Source organism: Schistosoma mansoni, chromosome 3 (assembly GCF_000237925.1).
Source record: "Schistosoma mansoni strain Puerto Rico chromosome 3, complete genome".
NCBI lineage: Eukaryota > Metazoa > Platyhelminthes > Trematoda > Strigeidida > Schistosomatidae > Schistosoma > Schistosoma mansoni.
The window spans coordinates 24129920-24154177 of NC_031497.1; the positions used below are offsets into that span (position 1 = coordinate 24129920).

Consider the following 24258-nt stretch of genomic DNA (forward strand, 5'->3'; position numbering starts at 1 on the left):
AATCTCCTCTGTTTGTGTGACGTTGTATGTGCAGTTAAACCTGCATTCATAATCTATCGTTTAGTCAGGTAATTTGTGGATTCATTTCAATCATCAAGTAGTGGATATTCCCATTAAATTTCCAAAGTGGATATACGCATCTACTCACATCACCCTATGCCCTACTCTACTGGCCCCGGCCTTTGGTCCGAAAGCAAAATATTGGTGTCACTAGTTTAGATCACCTCTCAATATGTTATATCATTGGCCCGAATCATCTATAGAAATACTATTGAACCAACGATTTTCTTCACAACGTTGAAGTCAAGTACGAGGAATAATATTTGACGACTATATGTTCACCATTTCTGGCAACCCTCCGGAAAAGACCTTCAAACATGAGTACGTGTTATTTGTTATTATTCTCTTTAATCATTATGTATGTTGATACGTATTTTTGTAAGAGTTATCCTGCTGGAAATTTTTCTTGTGTGTAACGATCCGTGAATACACATTATTGTACATTTTTTAAGTCCTCTGTTTGAGACACCATATGGCTACTTCTCATCATACTGGCTTTCGATGAGAGTAAGCATCATAGTCTTGTTGCTAGCTGGACAGCGTGCTTAACTCAACGTGCAACAAAATTGGTCACAGGGAAGCAGTGAGGCCAATATATCCGAAATGATGCTAAAAAATTTCTCAACCCCCTTGTTTTCATGCCATGAGACATCTGCAACGCTTACTGTCACTCCTTTACAACTGACCAAATATTGAATAGTGGTCAGTATCTCTTGTCATTCTTAGTACAGATCAAACTCTGTCCATGAAGCTAGAGATGATCACTGATCTAAGTGACGTGTTGTCAGGTTTTCTACGTTGAGAGGTATTTGGAGGTGATCAACAGAAAGCCATGGGTCCAGTTATCGAGTTGTTTTTCCATTCATCAGCAAACTGTACATGTAAGCTAAAGGGGAGTGCGAGGTTGCGTTATACGGAATAGGATCCACTTGAGAGCATCCGTTTCCTCAAAATCGCAGTTGCACCTTGTTGACGAGTACCATATAGCAAGAAGGTTAAACTAGTGTTTCCTGTTTTCAACTTCCTACGACCAGGGGGGACGTATTTCGAAACGTAATTAAATATGACAGTCGATTAGAGGTGAATTTATTTTTCAGAAGAATAATGGAGTATATTCAAGTTCAACAAATAGCTGGATCTAGCTTTTGTCGGAACACAATGAACAGCCAATTCCACTTTCTCCGAGGTTCGGATGGTTTAGATCTCGACCGTGTTTTTTCATTTCCATGATCGTGTCTAAAGAAGTCCTCTTCCAGGTATCTATGGTCAGGCGCTTCTAAAATAAAAGTCGAGCACATAAATTAGTGTGAATATTTCAGTATTCAGAAACTGTTATTGAGTAATTTCCTACTGAAAATGATAGGGTCGACACCTGTTTAATGTTACAAACAAATTAATCCAAGCCAAGTTCACTATATTCACTGTGGTCACATTAGACGTCTCATGGTTATCATAAACAGCTATATTAGGTTTATCCCAAAAGATGTTCATTGGTCTTGAAAGAGGGTTGAGTAATAAACAAAAGTTGCATCACATGAAGATGCTATAAGGTAGAATTTATAGGTCATATTAATTGAAGACCATTTGAGTTAAGATTTACATATATTTTACAATGTCGTGGTGTTCTCGAAAATAACTTTGAAGGCCATAACTTATTGTCAAGTATTTCAGTCATGTTTTCTAATGTGTAAATATATTTTTTACATATTTTGTGTTGTATTAGGTTTGTCAGGTAATTGAAGATAACATTGATGATGAGGTCGGTAATGGTGGACGCGGAAACGCCATTCAGGCGTGCTCATCCCATGTAATCTATTGTTGTTGTATTGAATATACTACTCACTACCCGTCTCAAAATGTGTTCTTTAGAAATGTTCGACGTTATATTACTGGCTTCCGTAATAGGACAAGTCAGTGTAGACAATGATGGAACTTCCACGGTCCCACCTTGAAATCCACCATGTAGTTGTGCTCCCTCTCTGAAAAACAAGACTAAACCTTTTGGACAAAGTACAGAGATAGACAATGATGTGAGTTATAGGTCTAAAACATAACTCTTATGAGGACAGACCCCAACAACTGTGGTTATTCACACAGAGCTACAGAAGAATACAAGGTGATATGATAATGACATACATCAAGCCACTCAAATGCGAACATATTACCAGGATATCGTCACCATGTTCCTCCAGGAAACTGTCGAAAGATTGCACATCGAAGAGTAAGCACCCAGATACGCTCTCAACTTTTCTGACCAAGAGTTTCCATCATTTGGACTTCACTTTAAGCCGAAATGACCACAGCCCTATCATAGGATAGCTTCAAGAGGAGTCTTGACATACTCGAACTCACCTGCAGTGTCGGCTGCCATGTTATACCCATATACCTTATTGTAACTTCCGTATAAACAAATTTATTCGTTCTTCTTAAATCATATTTTGACCTTGTCAGTCATTCACCTATCAACGATGACCGTTTTTATATGAGCGTATGTGTGTATATTGATTTTCTTACTCATCACCTGCCTGTAACCGATTTTCGCCCGACTATAAATATCGATTCACGCTTAGTTAAATTGACTTGGCTCACACGATTTCTCCACTGCACGTTATTTCGCTTCTCTCTCTTCTCTTCGCTTCATGCCTCTGATTGTCTGTCTAGTTCAACGAGTATACAAAATATATGTATTCAAAAATTCATTATCGTATTTGACTTATTTAGCTCCGTCATTCACTAACGCGTATTAAGTCGATAATTATATGCGAGAATAGAAGGCGTACGTATTTCAATAACAATCAATCATACGATCTACCTGAAGTCAGATCACGCGCCACTAAACATCCTTGGATTACCATCTCCCTCTAGATCAGCTGTGTCTGATGAATGCTTCGAAAAGTACCACGGTTATCATTACACCGTATCAGTTACCTTTCATTTTCATATTCGTTTGCCATCTTATTCTTTCAATTCCTTCTTCTCATAGTGCTTGCATTACAAATAAACTAACTTAGTCATTCTTGAAACAATGGTCTTCTCTTAACACTCGAATGACAACTGTATTATCCTCACATTGCCACCAACCAACCTACTGCCTGATAATGTGTTAGCTGCTGGTATTCAGGATCCCTACTGTCCAGAGACAAAAGCATTCATTCACACTGCAAGACATACAAATCCATAAACTATTACCACGATGACTATAATTAATTTGGCTTAGTAGCTATAATACCACCCACAGAAAATAGTAACATACTCTGAACCACGCCTAAATAATAAGAAGCGAACATAAAGAAATCAACTGGTTGATACAAGCTCACGACAAAGCTACTGGGTAGAGGAAAAGCTGAAGGCGGACTGTTCAAATTGTCAAGGTTGTAGTTCACTTACTTTATGCCTTTGCTTAGTAAATCGTTAACTGTTGTAATTCAAGTTCAGGAAAACACTACCTAGTAGACCTTCAGCTATTACTCAATCTGTTTGCTGGGAATGGCTCACATTTCTAGCCTATCGAATGATCACTAGCACTTTCATTAAATTAAATTGAGGATTTCTTCAACTCACCGTTTTATGACAGCTATTTGAATAGTAAAAGTGTGATGGGTTTGCAACTTAGTCCTGGCACTCAACATTGTAATTGCCAAACTGTCCTAATTGCACATTATCACTGATAGTGATTGCTTTGATTACGTAATTTATATATCAAATCTGAGTTCATTCTGTTTATTCACTGAGTCGTTAGCTCACTTTTTTCTCCTCTCTTTTTTAGCTCCCCCTACACATACTTCCCTGTGTTTTTCTTCAGTGTCTACAGTGCCTTCAGGCTAGACGTGAATCACTACTGAAGTAGTGCACGCTTCTGGTCTTACTATTTCCCAATATTATAGTGAATTTCATGATGTAAGTGTCAAAGCACATGTTCGTAAGTGTTGAGGATGTCCTGAAGTCGTTCAGTATTCGCATTCAAACTTTTTTATCGACCTCCAACTTAGGTTTTCCTATTCTCATTTTACGAAGTAGTATATGAATTACAAACTGATCTACCTATTTAATGTGGTATGTTTAAGTGATAAGAGTAAGGGATTAAGAACCGTGTGTTAATCTTTAGGGTGTGTTGACTTAGTCCAGATACTCATGGAGTGATTTAAATAGGGACTTATCACATTCTTAGGGCCAGGCGTTCTTGTTATTTGCTCGATAGTCAGCTGGAATGCAACAGTTTCTGGCCATATGAACTCGTCTACTTACACTATGACACATATGATTATCTGAAGGGCAAGAAAATAAGGACATATATTCAAAATCAATGTTTTGAAAGGTACAGCCAAATATTCACCAACATTTATATGTATTTAAGCAATCTTAACATTATACGACCACTTACAAATCAACTTTGTAATATTTTAAGTAGCTCACATATTTCTTTGAGCAAGTGTTAGTTGCTTGTATCGAATCCTATTGTAAGTGATGAAATAAAATGTATAGTATTGTAAGCGCTTGACCATCTTATTGGCGGAACACCCTCCATGTCTCCCAGTCTAACGCTTTTCACCCAACGTCAGACAGTTTACTTCATGTTGCTGAGTCTAAGTAACAGGTATTTTTATGCTGTAAAACATACTTATTCATGCTTCGATAACTGGAACTTATCACTACGCACTTCATAGCACTTCCACGTTTGCTAAGTGTTGGCCGATCCAATAAATCCGAATATATCTTCTTGAGTCTATTTGTACCATATTAATTTCATGCCACCCCCATACCTTGCTGTCACCTGTATAAATCAAAACTGGTGACATAATAAAACTAAGGGAGTTATATATGTACAACCAAGGTATTGATCTGAAAACTAATCAGGTACTTCATTTAGCACTAGTTTCCTTCTAAGTAGCTTGGAGCTTACCAATGATTTCTCTATCCTTTCCAGCTATCTATTTTTTCGTTCTTAGGAGTAGACGATTGTTATTTAGTTTACATAGCACCCTGCTTTGTAAAACCTCATCGACGATTTTCCTGAAGCCAATGAATGCCACAGTGATGTGTAGCCTATGACCTTTCAGAATACATTTTTCGTATCATAAAAGTTACCAAGATAGTAATACTGTTTCATAAACCCGCCATACATTTCGATAGGTGTGAAGGTTTCTTTAAAATATTCGTAGCTTCTTGTTAATAATCTTAAGAATGTTAACTGCTACATTAGCTAAACTTGTATTAATAATTTCCAGGATAATACCACGAGCCAACATAAACGCTTTAATATTCTCGGGTTAGTTGGTTGGACTGTAAGGGCTTCATATATCAGGAGATAGTTGTATAGCTATTCATGCGTATTTTCTTAATAGTTCATTGTAAATAGGAACAACTAACTTCAACTCTAATATGCTTAGTAGCTAACCATAGATATTCACTAAAATTTAGCACTGGCATTTTTTCATTCACTTAGAAGATTTGACACATGACAGTGGTAAACACTTCTTAACTCTTCGGCTTGACTCTGTCGTTTCTGAGTAATCGTAGTGTCCATAGGTGTGTCCGAGACAATATCAATCCGATTTCTTTTGCTTTTTTGTATTCAGAAATTACTTTTGAGGCTTTTTCTGGTCATTTTCTAACCCTCAACAATTTTAGTTTCTCATCGATTAACATACTTTGGGAATATTCCTACTTCTGACCACACATCTAAATTTTAATGTCGGAAGAAGTTGCAGAAGACAAACGATTAATTTCAGAGGCAGCTTCGTGCTACAGACGTAAAGATTTCGAACAATGCCTTTCTATTATGGAGAAACTAAAAATCCGAAAGCCGAATGATACAAAAGTAAGTTCAACCCCTTTCTCGACATAAAATAAATAATAATAATGAAGTCGAGACTTGCACACAGTATTATTCCTCGTAAAAGCGCCACAAAATATTAGGAAGATAAAGTAATAATAGTACAAAGAAGCGACCGTAATCAAAATGACTTTCAATGAAGGACAAAAAAAGAAGAAATTCATTTTGACCAGAATAATAAGCAGAACACAACAGTACACTAAAACAGTAATATACCTGCTTATTTTCAGTGAAAATACTGTCATATAACCTAAAAATCATGATGATTAAGTGTCATATATCACATATTTTTAATTTTATAACTGGGTTACGCAATGGTGGTTCGATTTATCTTCTGTGTAGGGATAATGCAATGTTAAACGAGGAACAACTTCATACTGGCTGACTTAGTTCATTAATAAAAATCCAGGATGGTTAAAGTAAATAAAATATCCTGTAATTATAGCCGAATAAATAGAAGAGATCATAAATAGGCTCATCAGAATTTCATTTTTTAGTTGTGGTGTACACCCGTTCTATCTATCATATAGTCTGGCGATTAAATGTTTAGTCTAGTCAGTTTACAGTTATGTTCATTAGTTCTATATCTTACACTTCTTACTTGGACATAATCATATATTATTGTTTTCTTCGTCATAGGTAAAAATAAATAAGGCACTATTATCATATGCATATACGTCACGTTATTCTCAGAGTGAACAATATATTTCTGATCTGAAAAGAATTGCAGCTGTTGAAGGAATGAATCTTGATGACTATATTAATAAAACGGTCTTAAGTAGACATAATTCAGACCGTTCAGACGAACCTCATACTTCTAAAGATCTGTTGTCGAATACTTCACCTCAGTTTATATCGAGATCTTCTATTATGATAAACTTGCTGTACAACTACGCTGTTGTATTATTTTATCAACATCAGTATGCTCAAGCTGAAGAACTTCTTGTTAACTGCCTTGGTATCCCATCAAACCTGGAATCCACATGTAGTAAGACATTGCACCTAAATGCGACTCAATTAAACTTTCAGTCCCCTACATGCATTAATCAATCACCTTCTACTTTGATACAAACGATAGACCTTACACTATCAAACGATATTGACCTATGTCGACGTATTGTGCTTCTTTGGTTGGAAGTTTCTTTGAGATTGTTTCTGATGGAGCGTGTCTTTGAAATTTGTGGTAAGTGGTAGGATGAATATATATATATATATATTACTATGACATTTTATATCTATGCTGCGCTTATTTCAGTCAGTCAGTCAGTTACAACGTAGAACTTCGTATGTACGTACATCAGTTCGAGTTGCCATACCACATTAACACAGAGATGCAGTTGTCGGTTCAAATCCCATATTGGTAGAAGTAGTAAAAGTATAAGTATTATGTGAAAGATAAGGGTTTGAAGATGTTATTCAAGGAGTATAATACGGTGAAATAAATTTGAAAAAAGAAAGGGACATCAAGAATTCAGAAGATTAGAATTCACTTATCAGTTTGTTACTGGTTTGAATTTTGTTTTATAGACTTTTGTTTAAACAGATAAATGCTATATAAAGTCTTTAGTTAGTCTCTGAGTTACACCATTAGCTTTCTGTATACTGGGATTTATCCCGACGTTGCTGCTACCTTGACGTGATGGTCCGGCTTGCCCATCGTGATGAACCAATCGATTTATACTGGCTGGAGCAATCGTTCCTCAAGGTCCTACCATGCCAGACAGGTCGGTTGAAGAGCGGTAAGACTAAAAGCAGCAAACCCAAGGTCCAAAGGCGAATTCATACTGCTGACTGTACAGAGATGTGACGGCAGTAAGGTGTTTTCTTCAGACAACTGGCATAACAACGATGCTTCCCACAAGGAAGGGTGGGGTTAGAAAAGGTCAACCCTAAAAATGCACACCTCGCCTTATCTCACGGATTTCTGTCTCCGGCGGTAAGGTCCCAACAACTACGGAGCTAACACAAAAATTACTTACGAAAAGGTCGTGTGTGACCGACCTCAAGCAATTGTCCCTTGGGCACTGCGATCACGCTCTCAGACCATTAAGACCACTTTTAATCCAATTTCCTTTTCAGGTACCTCGAGAAAAACCCTTCCACAGTGTGGGCAACAGAGAAGTGATAACTGCCTTCATACCTCTAACAGCACTCAATATCACTGTATTCATCGTCAATCTCCTTCAATTTCTATTATTCCTCCCACCTCGACCTTCAGCACTAAACTTCCTCTTTCGGCTTCCTCCTCAAGTGTCACAATGGCCAATGATTCTAGGACGTTTGGGGGGCTGATTCTAGTGCGCGAAACACTGTCCCAGGTCTACTAAAACCTCGCTCCAAACTACACATTGGAGTCTTCAACGTACGTACCCTAAGTCAAATCGGTCAACAGGCCTCCTTGGCTAAGACCCTAGAATCTCGTACGATTGATGTATGCTGTGTCTCCGAAACACGAATATAGGATCCTAATGTGGTCATTCACTTGACCTCACCTCGACAAAATGGACAGCCAACGAAATACACCCTCCGTGTATTTGGCGACCCCATGACTAGTTCTCGTGGACTTGCAGTTGTAGGCATAGCACTTAGTACGAAGGCAGAACAAGCACTACTAGAATGGATCCCTGTTTACAGTCGCCTGTGTGCTGTCCGGCTAAATGGCTCCGTCAAAACACGGAGGGACAGGGACACACGTCGTTGCCTTTTCGATGTTTCTGCCTACGCTCCCACTGACTGCAGCCCGGATGAAGTGAAAGATGACTTTTACAGAAAGGTCTGTGAACTTCTTCAAAAAGCTACGCGCTCAGACATAGTACTCGTAGCGGGTGACTTTAATGCCCAAGTAGGTAGCTTAAACCAAACTAAGACACTTAGGTGGGTAGTTTAGTATTCCGGCTCAACGAACCGATAATGGTGATCATCTGTTGCAACTATGCTCAGACAATCGTTTATTTTCAGCAAGCACTAATTTTAAGCATAAAGAGAGACATCGTCTAACATGACGACCACCTGCACCAAACCAATGATGGACTCAAATAGACCATATTGCCATCAGTCATCGTTGGAGAGGCTCGATAGAAGGTTGTCGCTCATACTGGAATACACGTTTAGACTCTGATCACGCTTTAATGCGAGCACGCATTTGTTTGCGCCTCACTGGACGCAGAAAAACTACACTAAGAAGACCCATTAGAATTGAACTGGAGGACGAGAAAGCCAAATGTAAATTCCAGGAACAACTGAGTTCACATCTAGGCAGTTCTGTAAACGAGACTGACCCAGATGCTGCTTGGAAAGATATACGAATAGCTTTGGAAACAGCAGTAACATCTATTAGTAATTTAAACCATAGGGTTCCAAAAACCCAATCGATTTCTTCTTGGTCTATTTCACTGATGGATTCTCGTAAACTCATCCCATCAGGCTCTGAACACGACGAAGAGCGTAAACAAATCAGTTCTAGGTTAACCAAAAGTCTAAGGAACGGTCGTGAGTTGGGGGAGGGAGCAACGAAAGCAAAAGAGATGGAAAAAGCAGCGGCTATATATATATATATATCGTCACTTCTAAAAAGATTAAGAATTTTGTTCTCTGTAAAGTTGATGCTCTTTTTGTTAATTAAACGTATTGTATATAACTAGACATAATGATCACATATTGTGGTATATTGGTATTCAAATTTCGTCTTTATAGACTACTGGATTTTATGTCTTAATACGGCATCAGTGATGTCAGAAACAGCCAGCTTGTCATCGAATCCTCAGCCACTAACTTCATCTGAAAATACCAGCTGTCATTCACATAATCTCAGTAGTAATGCTTTGTCTGTGTTAATTGGAATTCAAAAGCCAATACAACTTTACTACATTCGAGCATGTTTACTAACAGGACGTTTAAATGAAGCTGAATCAGAATTAAATATACTCTTATCAGAAAGTTATTCGATATCAAATAACGACTCCCTTCAAAAGAATACTAATTTAGAAGAAAATTCCACCGAAGTCAAAATTACGCCTGATGATGAGGGTGCAAATTACCTGGAAGCGAAAAAACTAGAAAATACCACACATTCGGTTTCTGAAAGTGACACTGATCATTGTTCTAATATTGTGTGGTGTACTGGAAATTCTGTGTATTTCCTTCAAGCTCAGCTAGCTTTTCTGAAGGTTTGTTTCATTTTTTATTCACTTTTTTTCTGTACTAATACTAGTGTTTAGTAATTTAAATGTCTATAATACAACCATATTATCTTTTTGTAGCACTTTTGCTGTTAAATATGGCCACCTATAAATATCGGGTAATGTATCACCAAACTTCAAGGAACCCATGATAATATGTTTTGGCCCACCAGCTCTCAAACATCTCAACGTCGTTTCGAATTAGAATATTCATGTTTGTTCCTATGTTACGGGTATGACCTTGAGGAACGAATGTCCCTGTAACATAGGAACATGGCTCAAAATCGTTTGCAATGGCGTAGGTGCATACACTCTTTGTGTTCTGCCGAATTCTAATCTTCTGAATTCTTGATGTCCCTTTCTTTTTTCAAATTTATTTCACCGTATTATACTCCTTGAATAACATCTTCAAACCCTTATCTTTCACATAATACTTATACTTTTACTACTTCTACCAATATGGGATTTGAATCGACAACTGCATCTCTGTGTTAATGTGGTATGGCAACTCGAACTGATGTACGTACATACGAAGTTCTACGTTGTAACTGACTGACTGTTCCTATGTTACCGTCAAACCACTGAATAAGGGATATTTATAAATTTAGTCTGCCATCGTAAAACACGACAATAACAAGAAGAATGTGTTTATTTTGAGAAGTTACAAAGTACTCATATAATGCATTACACATAGCCTACAATCTTCTATTTGCATCTTTAGGTGTGTTCTGCCAACGTCATGTTTTCAATACACTGAAACTCTTCACTCCGTCTGACAGTTGTAGCAACTTAGACGTCACATTCCGCTATATTCATGTGAGTAGCATCCACTACTCCATGTGACCTGTCAACTATGCCGCTTTTCGACTGCTATTCTTGCCGCTCGACAATATTAGCTTTGAATAATATCAATCTTTATTTTGCTGAAATAATAGTTCACCTAAATGATATGTTGATTTCATTATCTGTTCTATGATATATCATTGAGTATATAAATGGTATAAAAATAGACTGAAGATCTAAATGTCCTCGGCTCGATCCCGGGTTCCGGCAGGCGACTGGCTTTCCGTTTGCCCCCAAATACCCTGGTACGGTCGAGAGAGAGGAGAGTCCGCTCTCCATCTCCAAATGCTCTCACATGACCACGCGTATATAGCCTCTGCCAGGGAAGTCCTACTCACTGCATTCTCGGGGCATTACTGTTGTTTACGAAATTGAGAGGACGAAAAGCGAATGTCCGGCGCTTTAACCGGATTGGTGGACACGGAAAGTTCACCTAGGGGAGTTGGTAAACCCTGATTCCAAACCAATGGTGCACATGAGCTCCAGTATCCTGCTGAGGGGACAAATGGCGTATGAACCAATCGTTGGTCACCGGCTACCATGGGACTGCATCTCCTTACGATGCTCCACTGCCTTGTGGATCAGACCTTTAGGTCAAAGGCTTCGGGTGTTGCCCCCTAAGAAAACCACCTGCTTCGGTTTGGGCACCTGAACAGTATCACAGCCCTCACACAAATCAATTGAGATTGGTGTGGCGCATATGTATCTAGTGCCTCCTTCTACCATAAAAATATAAATATATCTAGTACTAATTATAAAATAATTTCACTTGGTACAGTTAAATTGCTTAAATTAATTTGGCTTTATTTTCAATCAAATCACCATTTGTTACATTGTTCAACAATTTCTATTTACCTATTTTGATAATGACTGATAAATTTAATAGTCTGTAATGATTAGGTATTTTTTATTCTAATCACTTTCTCCTATATATATATAAATAACTGCCATTATCATTATGATTAATATCCTGTCCATTGATGATATGCATCATTTTCACAATATGCATGACTGATTTCTTTGAATTTGTCTAAAAAAAAAGATTTATTCTTCACGGCGAACTCAGTAAAGTATATCTTTTTTTGAAATTGGCTTCATTGATAGTTACCTTCTTTTTTTTTTAAAAGGGCAGTGACAAGCTTGATAAAATTTCTCCCTCTTAACTTCAATTTATTCATCGTTGTTTGGCATATTTATTTATCTTTAGTTTCAAGTCTGTCAAACGAAAAGAAAAAACAACTATCGTTTTTATTGCTTTATGTAATAAATAAACCTAAAACTTGTTATATTAACTCATATTTATACCTGATGTTTAACACTTATAATTTATTATCAGAAGGGGTTTTTGTGGAGATTTAGTATTTTCATAGTTGAAAGCGTGAGTCAATTGAAGCTAGACCACCAGGGAATACCTGGAACCACTGCTTGACGCCCGTTTCGTCCTATCGTGGAACTCCTCAGCAGTGCGCATCCACGACCTCGCTTCACGAGACTCGAACCCAGGACTTACCAGTCTCGCGCCAGAGCACTTAACCGATAGACCACTGAGCCGGCATCCCATGGTGTTTATGTCTAACTCCAACCAATCCTGGGTTCGAATCTCACAAAACGAGGTCGCGGATGCGCACTGCTGAGGAGTCCTACAATAGGACGAAACGGTCTTCCAGTGCTTCCAGGTTTTCCCTAGTGGTCTAGCTTCAATTGACTCACGCTTTCAACTTATAATTTAGTTGGACATTAGAAATCTTCATAAAATGTTATTTGATAGTAATTTTATTTCCTTCAATCGTTTCATGAATATTTAATGTTAAGAATATCAGTAGTAAGAGATGTACCTATCCCAACCAAACGATGAATATACTATTTAGCAATTTGTTCTATCTGACTTTATGACTGTGGAATGTGACCTTTAAGAATAAAAGATACTTGTAGGTTTCCAGTGTTTAATCATAAGTTCCTTTCAAGGATTGCTCATGTATTTTAGTACCATTGAGTGAGTAATGTTGAGATAAAACTCAAGTTAAAAATCCAAATCAGTTGATAAGACTATAAATGTTCATTGAATGAGGCAGATGGTTAAAACATAAATTACGTACGTCCAAATATCCTTTACCTTGACGCTCAATGTTTGCTAGTTTAGCAGTAGACTGAAAGAAGGTTAAGGGTGCCTAAACCAAAGCGTAGTATCAGTCTATCTATTCATTTATTGTTGGTCTGAACTATGTAGTTAGGTTCATGCAACTTATATGAGGTCCGTACGATTGTGATAACCAGTGTTTGTAGATGTTGAGTGACATGATTTAAAATCATTATTTATCTTTCCTTTGATCTTAAGTTCTAAAATTACCTCTTACTTTTTATTCCATGAATCCATTCTCACCTCTCGAATAACGTTGTGTATGCCTAATCTTTTCTGTTTTCACTGATGATGTTACTACTTCTGCTACTTTGGCATTTGTCTTGATAATTTAATTTCGCTGTGTTGTGTTATGGCGACTTAGACAGATGCACATATATTCCTGGTACTACATATGACTAACTAATCAATAGTTCCCAATGTATTATTTAATTCAACAGCTGCTAATATCCCTTATAATATATCATTTATGTATGGATAACTGTGGATGTATCTTTAGCTCTCACATCAAACCATGCCTCAAGTATATAAATGTATACACTTGGTATCAAACTTACATTATACTGGGAATTTGTGTGAACGTATTAAATAAACAATGTGCTTCCAATTGAAAATTGTGTAAATTCATTGAACTATTCATCACTGAATGACTTTAATTTAGGGATTCAGCTAGTATCGTTAACCTTTATGTATACGTGATTAAAAGCTAGTGTTCTGAAATTTTTGCGTGGCTATTAAGTTACATATACAGATAAACTTTAGGTGATATGTTTCAGAATCGTCCTCCGTGTTACAGTTTCTTTTATTCATCTAAATCTCGAGCTAATTATCGTCCCATACTCTTCGTTTCAGAATATTCGTTTTTCCATGGTAATTCATATCACTATTTTCATTCTTTCGTATTTCGCCTTGTTATCTAGTTTGATTTTGTTGTTATGAGATGTGATTGATTGAACCAACACACTGCTGAGCAGCAATAATTTTGTAACTAGCGCAGTTGTACATTGGTTCAAGATATCATATTTTAAATCAATACAGGTCTGGAACATGAAGAAAAGAATTGAATACAATAGACAAATTACACCATTAGTAACAACCAACTAAAAGAAGTCGAACGAAATTTAAAAAAAGATCAATGGCATTTCAATGTCAAGATTTTAAAAGATAATGTAAAGTTGATTTATATTCTCCAATGAAACTAATTTCGACTATGCTACCTCAAGTCTTTAAACACAGATCTCGCTTTTCAAACTGAGCATAGCCTCTTTATATTACTCAAATCTATAGTTATAAACTTCAAATGTAATTCCATGTTTTATTTAATTTTCTCTCTAATAGATCAAGTTTAGGCGTATATATTTACGCTTATATTTACTGTAACCCTTTTCCCATTTATTACTGTCTATTATTAAGTTCTTACCATATCCTGGTAAATAAGTAAGCTATTCATCACTTGTGATGACTGTTTTTACTCATATTTATCCATTTCACAGGGTCAGTATAGTGATGCCATCAAATTGCTTATTTCTATGCCATCACCTTCTTATAATTCAACTGCTATGCATGATTTAGAGTCTGTTATTTTAAAGAATAATCTTTCCTTGATTTATCATCGCACTGGTCGATGTACCTCTGGTTTGATACAAATTCGTCATGCTTTAAAACAAATCGACAAAACAATCAGAACTGCTGTACAATCAGAAGAAAAAAATGTGTCTTATTTACTCAATCATCAAAATGGTTGCTCCTCTTTAGTTGAATATTCTGAATTGTTTAACCAGGTAAGTGCATTTATCCCTTCGTTTGTTATTGAAAAAAAACAAGCTAATCACTGAAGCATAATGAATTAGTGACCAAGTAAAGATCACCATTCTTTAATCATCAATTAATTGATCATAATGAAAAAGTTAATCTCAACCTTTTAACCATTAATATAAATGTTTGATGTGTTCCTGTTTTTTATGACCCCTCCATTTCACACACTTTCAACTTATAATTGTAGTATAAACCTCATGATTCTACTCTGTAGCCAAGTACAGCTTCCTATACCCACGTTTAAATCACTCTGATTGTTTGATTGGTAGTGATGATACTACCCAAGTTAGGAGTTTGGAGTTGTAACTTATTTGGATTGAAAGTCGATTGATTAAATCACTGAGTCAGTCTTTTACTGCATCCTGGAAACAATGATACAAAGTAACTTGTACTATGACGATATTTTATAAAGTCTATGATTCTTTGCCATTATCAAAGGGATCCCACTGGTTTGTAATTATTTTTTGAAATACGACATACTGGGAAATATGTATTTATATATTTTTTTGAATTCTTTTGGAAGTCACTTGAAACATAAACTTATTCAGCAGAGATGGATAGTGGCTAGCAGTGGAATCCAGGACACGCGTTTCGTCCTATTCGGGACTCGTCAGCTGTATGTACCTGCATCTCAGAGTTGATGTTCACTCTTGGACTCGAACCCAGTACCTTTCGCTTCAAACGCCATCGCGTTATTCACTCGGCCACTGAGTCCTGAATATAAACTTATTCAGTTTCTTACTATTAACCGTAAACTATAGTGACTTTTGGATTTTAAGGCTTTTGAGTAACTATTGATAAATTGAAAAAACGAAACTTCTTTTATTTTTAGAAAAAAAAACGGATTGCTGATTCCAACCACTAACATGTTTATTTCGTCTTGTAAAGTCACTATACTATTTCTTTTAATTTTAAATTCGTTATCTTTGCGGCTAAGCTAAGCGATGGAGTATGTTTATACTTTCAACTCCGTGTACCTGTTTGCGAAGATTAACTACATCTAATGAAGTAGAGGCCACGTTGGTTTTAAGATTTGTGAAAAAAATATGTCTGTATAAATGCAATTTATAAAACATATCCTGTTTTTATGCTGTGTTTTAAGAGATTACGAGATCACCTAAAATCGGCGAATAGAACGAAGGATCAGCAACGCAACTACAAGACAAGCTAGACTGTTTTAATGCGCTTCATCCCTGCTAACTAGAGGGAGAAGACCAGGTTCAGATGAGAGAAAGGTACATTGAACAAGCATCTAGAAGCACGAACGAGCAAGCACACGACTCAAGCTTATAAATACAGCATAAAAAGGTCCTAGAGAAACGTCACAAAATAGTATATTAAAAGGGACAACGAGTACATTACATTTCAGGTCCTTCAAGGTGGGAAATACAACCTGAAAGTAAAAGTGGGCGCTTTTGGCTCAAAAACGATAAATTGAAATTTCCAAAATAAAATTACAAAAATAAGATGTTTACCAAGTGATTTCTGGGGGTCAAACATCCCCAACAGTTTATTATTAGTAGATTAAATTTAATTGTTTCTGTACGAATTTGTATACGTACGCGATGATAATCCGCAAATACTGTGGTTATGTCATCGGAATTTGTCAGACAATGAATAAAGTGTTCGGTTTGATTCTGATAAAGGTTTAAGATGTGAATTAATACGTTCAGTAATCAAAGCATACTTTAATGTTTTATTTCTGAAATTCATTGCTTCAGATTCCACTACATGTATCCAGTCTACTTGAACATTACGAATTAATTTATAATTATGGGATACAATTGTTATTCACTAATAGACCTTCAGAAGCATTCTCTACATTATCACAACTTGTCCGTATTTATCCAAGAAATCCTCGTTTATGGTTTCGTCTTGCAGAATGTTGTATAAAGTTGCATTGGTAGGTATGTCACATTATTGTTATAGTTATTATGTATATGTGATATATTTTAATCCTTTGGAATTGCTTTCGTTCATTTCCAGATCTGTAAATTAGATCGTTCATATACGGATAACCTTTTTTACTTATTTTGAAGTGTATTTTTTTCTATGTGTAACTTGTTTAGTTTGATCCAGTCAGTCACAATGTAGAACTTCGTATGTACGTACATCAGTTCGAGTTGCCATACCACATTAACACAGAGATGCAGTTGTCGATTCAAATCCCATAGTGGTAGAAGTAGTAAGAGTATAAGCATTATGTGAAAGATAAGGGTTTGAAGATGTTATTCAAGGAGTATAATCTAGTGAAATAAATTTGAAAAAAGAAAGGGACATCAAGAATTCAGAAGATTAGAATTCGGCAGAACACAAAGAGTGTATGCACCTACGCCATTGCAACCGATTTTGATTCATGTCATTCAAGGTCTCTAACCATCGATTGCTATCATCTTGCGAATCCCAACCGGTTAGTCTACACCTACCAACATGGCTCAGTCCACTTGTCAGTGACTTCATGGATTTGTGCTACGTTTTGGTCTGACCGCCCCTAGCTTTTATCCAACCTACTTCCAACGTAATCCAGTATTTTCTAACTGAACAGAATAAAACTCGATGTATTTTTATTGTAGCTTATAATTGTTTCTAACAAATTTGATTTTGCTATTTCGCGCGGTCCAGCTTGTTATATTTAGTGGACCACATTAGTGAGTTAAACTGTTACATCATTTCCCGTACAAATGTATGGGCTTAGTGCTGAGATTATCAAAAGTACCTACTCCCACTTCTAATTATCAACCAATGAACTCTATTTCAATGCACTCTCTTGTAGCCTAGAGTCTTTTTGTCAAAAAATAAGATTATTTACAAGACTTAGTAGGTGTGTGAGTGCCGTTATTAATGCTTTTTTAAAGTAAAATTTACAGTCTGAATTGAAAAGGATGTCGATCAGTTTAGGTAATGGTTGGGGATGTTAGATCCTTAGAACTTACTTGGTAAATGTCTTATTTTCGTAATTTTATTTTAAAATTTGGAATTTCTTGTTTTCGCGCCAAAAGTGCTCATTTTCACCTTCACGTCATATTTCCTACTTGGGAGGATCTTAAACGCTATTGGTCCATTGTATCTTTTAGTATGCTATTTTGTAACGCTTCCCAAGGACAATTTTATGCTGTATATAGACGTTTGATTTGTGCTTGTTGTGATTGCTTGTGCTTCTGGCTGCTTGCGGAATATATTTCCCCACTTCGAACTTGGATTTCTCTCTCTAGTTAGCGGGGCTGGGACGCGTCGGAATAGCCAGCTTATTGGTCTTTGCTCACAGAGTCTTTGTTCCGTTCTCAAATTAGGTGAACTCGTAATCGCTTCAAACATAACAGCAATGAACTAGGAACATGGTGTTTGTGTATTATTTTACAGGGTCGATTCTTTTCTAAATACTTGCCCATACTAAGATGTAAATAAAAACACCTTACCAATACACATTACTGGTTATTTACATTCACGTTTAACCATGCTAGTTAAAATAAAAATAAGTTAAATAAAGTCTGAAATATATGAAGCTTAAGATATATTGAAATCATTGATTTGTGATTTAAATCGTTCAAAAAATTTGTCAATCATGACGTCCCTACTGACAGCGTCAATTATTAGTACTGACCTATAGCATAATTACATTTAATCTGCATTCTGTTCCAGCTGGATGTACCTGCATCTCAGAGTTGATGTTCACTCTGGGACTCGAACCCAGTAAACTTCGCTTCAAACACCATTGCGTTATCCACTCAGCTCCTGAGTCCTGATAGCCACTTGCTTGTGCAATGAGGTGAAGTTTAAATTTTAACTTTCTCACAGTTACAGGTGACTGGATAAAATGTAAAGTTTCATTCGTGTATACTCTTCATTCTGTAGTATTTTACTGTGGTTTCTTTATTTAAATGACTTATTTCACAAATTTCCCGTGTTTCCTTCGAAAATTTAGTCCACATAATTTATCACTTTGGAATATGGAATCAAGAAAACGATGTATTGTTGAAACCTTTGGTTCTGGTTCGTTTCGTAAATTATCACTTGCTTCTGTGAATCCACAGGTCAGTTCAGTAATACTTATCTTTCTTTTATGAGAATTAATCCCAAAGTGAATACTTGTTAGCTGTTCGAAAATTGTATGAAAAAAAACCCCACTTATTCCCCGTTAAAATTAACTAGGTTTCCGCCTATAATGGTAACTGTGGCAGTAGTTACGATGTATTTCATCAGACATTACTGTATTTACATAATAATGCTTTCCATGACAGATTTTAATTATAGTAATTTTCAATTTTTGTTTAAAATGTTTAATTAATACATTCCACTGGTGATTCCCAAAGTAAAACAAACTAGCTAGTTCATTTAGTCAATAGATTATAAACATCGTAGTATGTCTCGTGTGAATTTCCATCAAATTCAGTGGGCCAAATTTCTAATTAGCACAGTTAGAAGTTGTTATATCTAGAGCCTTGATTCTTAATATGCCGCGAACTACTTGACTACTTGAACGATAGAACCCGCAAAAGAGAGAAGACAAAGACTGGTAAGCAGGAAGTTTATTGCCCCAAACAATGTCAAAATATAGCACAGAAATCTCGTGTATTTATAGTTTTTGGCTGAAAGTAAATTATCATTTAGGTCAACCAATAAGCACATAGGTATCAAACTAATCCATCCAATGGGGAAGCTCCACGTTGGCATTTCTAGAACATTCCCCTAGCCCTGATTGGATGGAATGTCTGCGGCTCTTCCTGGGCTTCCTAGAGCCTCCTCGACTTCACCTGTGGACCATCCTCACACCTCCCCCCTTTAAAGTCTGTTGTATAAGTCCTTTTTCTCGGATCCACCTGGAATTGAGTTACCGCGATTCTCTTGCGACTCATTACTCTCGAAGGTTGTGTTGCCTTGCTCTTGCGTCTTTTATCTTTTCTACCTTCGTGCGCCTGAGTGCATTTTGGAGACGAATCCATGAGCAAATGAAATGGGAGCCGGCTTTGTGGCATCCATGTTCTGCCATCCCTTCGAATTTGATTGATGTGTCTTATACAAGTACCGACATTTCTTCGGATTAAATACAATACACTTCCAATTCGACGTTCTATAATACCTGGTTCCCACCTTTTTCCACCTTGATACGATTTAACGAGTACCCTTTCACCCACCTTGAAGCTACGAGTGACCATATGGTTTCCATTCGTGGGTTTTCTTGTCTTTCTAGGTGGCAACATACTGCTAAAGATTGTTCGAATTTTCCTTCCGAACATACACTCGGCTGGTGACTTACCTTCGGGTACTGCCGGATTGGGGGTAACTCTGTAAGACAAAAGGAACTTGCTGATTACTTGTTCTGGGATGGCCTCTCCTCCCCCTTTAACTAGAGCTCGTTTTATAGTATCCACGAATCTTTCTGCTTGGCCATTCGACTGAGGATGGTACGGGGGAGACTGTAGATGTGATATGCCATTTTCAGTGCAAAACCGTTTAAAGACAGATGACATGAACTGGGTGCCGTTGTCAGTCACTAAGATCTCAGGAACCCCAAAACAAGCGAACAACCCTGTCAATTTTCTTATAGTACTCTCTGACGTCATTTTCGGCATGTCGTATACTTCTGGCCATTTCGTGAAGGCGTCGACAACAACCAAGTAATTTCTGCCTTGTATTGGGCCGGCAAAATCAGCATGTATTCTTTGCCAGGGACCGTCTGGTTTTGGCCATGGTTGCGGTTCAGCTTTATTTGGGTTCTTTGCGGCCTCTAAACAGGACGAACAACTGCGACATTTTTGCTCTATATCATGGTCCATTGATGGCCAGTATGCGTAGCTTCGAGCTAACGCTTTCATCTTATTGATCCCGGGATGGCCGCTGTGGAATTGTTTCAGAACCCTGTGGCGTAATGTTTTTGGAACAACAATTCTGTCACCAAACATAATACATGAGTCGACCATCATGAGTGAGTCTCGCCGGCGGAAATATTGTAGCATCTCACTTTGGAAACGACGGTTCGGCCACCTGGTTAGGAGATAACCACTAACTTCTCTTAATGTCTTGTCGTTTATCGTAGCTTCTTTGATAGCTTTGAAAGTGACTGGTAAGCCATCGACTGCGTCTTCCAATACTCGATGTACTTCTGCTTCCGTCTCAATTGCTGCTACCAATGTATCTTCTTCATGTTTTACTCGCGAACCAATCAGTCTAGACAAAGCGTCTGCTTGTCCGAAATCAGTAGTGGGCTGGTACTTGATCTTAAAGTCATAACCTAAGAGTGTAGTTCCCCACCGTTGCAGTCTGTTTGCTGTGTATACCGGGATACCTTTCTTCGACCCAAAAATGGCTAACAATGGTTTATGGTCAGTTAGTAGGGTGAACTGGCGTCCAAATATCATCTTGTGGAACCTTTTTATGGCAAAGATAATCGACAATGCTTCCTTTTCGATCTGACTGTAGCTACGTTCTGCTGTAGTTAATGATCTAGCTGCATGCGATATGGCTTTTTCAGATCCGTCTGGCATGATATGAGAAATAACTGCTCCAATGCCATGGTTTGAAGCATCTGATGCTACTACAATGGGTAAGGATGGGTCATAATGGGTGAGCAGCAGATCCGAGACTAGTATTTTCTTGATTTCCTCGAAAGCGACTTGACAATCCGCAGACCAATCCCACTTCACATTCTTCGCCAGAAGGTTATTTAAGGGGGCACGCAGGTGATGAAGGTTAGGAATAAAAGCTCCATAATGACTAACTAGTCCCAGAAAGGATCGTAGTGTAGGGACGTCCGTTGGTCTAGGCATAGTTTTCACTGCCTGAGTATTCTCTGGGTCTGGTCTTCTGCCATCTTTGTCGATTATAAATCCGAGGTAGCTTACCTTTTTCATACAAAAATTACATTTCTCTGCACGCAGTCGAAATCCATATTCGGCTATTCGCGACAGCACCTGGTCGAGCTTCTTTTCTAAGTCTATTTTATCTACTCCCATAATTATTATATCATCCAGATAGGCTGCAGCACCTGGAACATCCTGTAGCATAGTATCCATCACTTGCTGAAATATAGATGGGGCCGTCTTGACTCCAAAAGGTAGTCGATTATACCTGAATAGGCCCTTGTGTGTGTTTATGGTGAGCAGATTTTTACATTCATCAGCAACCGGAATTTGTAAATAAGCTTCCGATAAATCTAACTTTGCAAAGAGCTTACCACCATTCAGCTTAGCAAAAAGATCTTCAGGTAGGGGTAGTGGATACTGATGAGTTTCTAGGGCTTCGTTTAGCCCGGTTGAGTAATCGGCACATAAACGGATGCTACCATTAGTCTTCTTTACTACCACTATAGGTGCAGCCCATTCTGAGAAATTCACTGGCTCAATGACACCCAATTTTTGAAGTCGTTCTATCTCTTGTTCAACCATCGGTAGAGCTGCGTAGGGCACAGGTCTTTTGGGTCGAAAAACGGGAGTAGCACCAGGTTTGAGGATTAACAAGGCTTTGGCCTTCGTACATTCTCCCAATTCTTCTTTAAAAACGTTGTGATGTCTTTGCGGCACGGTACTTTTCTGGTTACACCTTGAGGAGTTGTCAATAGTCACTCGTCTGCAGATGCTATTAATAGAATGATCTGCTAGCTTAAGAGTTTCTATTAGATCAAGTCCCAATAAGTCTAGTCCTGGGCTTTCCGTGAGATATACTTTCACATTCTTCTGTACATTCCCTTTTTTAACTGGACAGTATATCTCTCCAACAATATTTAACTTTCCTCCAGATGCACTGTGTGCTAACTGGGTTGTAGGGAGCACCGAGGGTTTGCCAATATGACTCCATGTTTTGCGGCTGATCAGTGAAATATCTGAAGCAGTGTCAAGCTGTAGACGAGCACGGCGCCCATTTATCTCTAAGGTCACATATTTTCTTTGATTATGTTCTGTTCTAGTATGTGCTACCATTATTCTATTGATTGATGAACAATTTTTACGTCTTCGGAAATGAACACTTGATGATCGACGGTGAATCTTCTTTTTACAACATGTTTCTTTATGTCCTTTGAGCTGACATCTAGTGCACCGGTAGTTTTTGTATGGGCAGAACTTTTTGTAATGCAGCTCACCGCAAAACCAACATGCGGATGGAGGCTTCTTAATGGTTGTGTTCTGCTTTTGCTTCCCACTTACTGACTGTACATAAGGTAGTCGACCATTATTTTCTACCATTGAAGTGTCATGCTTCAAGTTTACCAGATGCTGACATTCAGTAGTCACCTCTTGAAGGGTGATATTTGGACACTGTTCAATTTTGCTTAGAATTCTGGTTCTAATGTCGGCGTCTTCTGAAGATTGTAAGCTGCATACGAAAACAAGACATTTGAATTGGTCTTCTGTCATTGCTGATAGTTTAAAGCGCTCACATTCGCGATTTATTATGCTAGCATGTTGCACCCAGTCATCATTGCCGGCTTTTATTATTTTCAAGCACTGATATCGAATATTGAACAAGGAGGACTGTTCACCGAAAATTTGCGACAAAATTTTAACTGTTTCTTCGAATGAAATGTCTCTTGGGTTCTTGGGCAGAATGTAATTAGTATATCGTTCATGTTCAATGGTACCCAGCTTTCGTAGTAGCACCCTCACCTTGGCGGCATCATCAAAAGTTTCTAGGTCGACATTAAATACATCTTCATATTTCTTGTACCAAGATTCGAATGTTACACCAGCAACACCATCAAAATGAAATTCGTGAATGGAATCAATGATACAATCAGCATGCGATTTGGCAGAAACATCTGTAAGTCCATTCTTATTGAGGTTCATCTGCTGGGTTAGTTTTTCGAGTATGCGCATCTGGAATTGTTCAAGCCGTTTTTCATGGCGCTCTAGAAAAGCTTCAAATTGGTCAAAGGTAATAGACATCTTGATAAATTAACCCGTCGCCAGTTGTTATATCTAGAGCCTTGATTCTTAATATGCCGCGAACTACTTGACTACTTGAACGATAGAACCCGCAAACGTCGCAAAAGAGAGAAGACAAAGACTGGTAAGCAGGAAGTTTATTGCCCCAAACAATGTCAAAATATAGCACAGAAATCTCGTGTATTTATAGTTTTTGGCTGAAAGTAAATTATCATTTAGGTCAACCAATAAGCACATAGGTATCAAACTAATCCATCCAATGAGGAAGCTCCACGTTGGCATTTCTAGAACATTCCCCTAGCCCTGATTGGATGGAATGTCTGCGGCTCTTCCTGGGCTTCCTAGAGCCTCCTCGACTTCACCTGTGGACCATCCTCACAGATTGTATTATAGTTTGGATATTTTGGCAAACTTCGTCTACAGTTCTTCTAGGTTTAATACCGATCCGAAGCGCCGGGTAAATGAGGAGAATCTTGATGGACGACCTACACTCCTCCACAAGCAAATATTTTGACA

At 37.6% G+C, this 24258-nt stretch overlaps 1 protein-coding gene across 1 annotated transcript in view; it reads left to right on the forward strand.

Moving 5' to 3' along the window:
• Positions 1 to 5749: 5749 nt before the first annotated feature.
• Positions 5750 to 24258, forward strand: part of Smp_132560 (hypothetical protein) — a gene marked incomplete at both ends in the record, with an annotated part of 198872 nt that continues 180363 nt past the window's right edge. The window contains 6 exons of the mRNA XM_018799735.1: positions 5750 to 5878; positions 6533 to 6881; positions 9587 to 10059; positions 14545 to 14832; positions 16588 to 16769; positions 18789 to 18897. Of these exons, the coding sequence (XP_018651494.1) occupies positions 5750 to 5878; positions 6533 to 6881; positions 9587 to 10059; positions 14545 to 14832; positions 16588 to 16769; positions 18789 to 18897 (1530 nt within the window). The remainder of the gene's footprint in view (positions 5879 to 6532; positions 6882 to 9586; positions 10060 to 14544; positions 14833 to 16587; positions 16770 to 18788; positions 18898 to 24258) is intronic.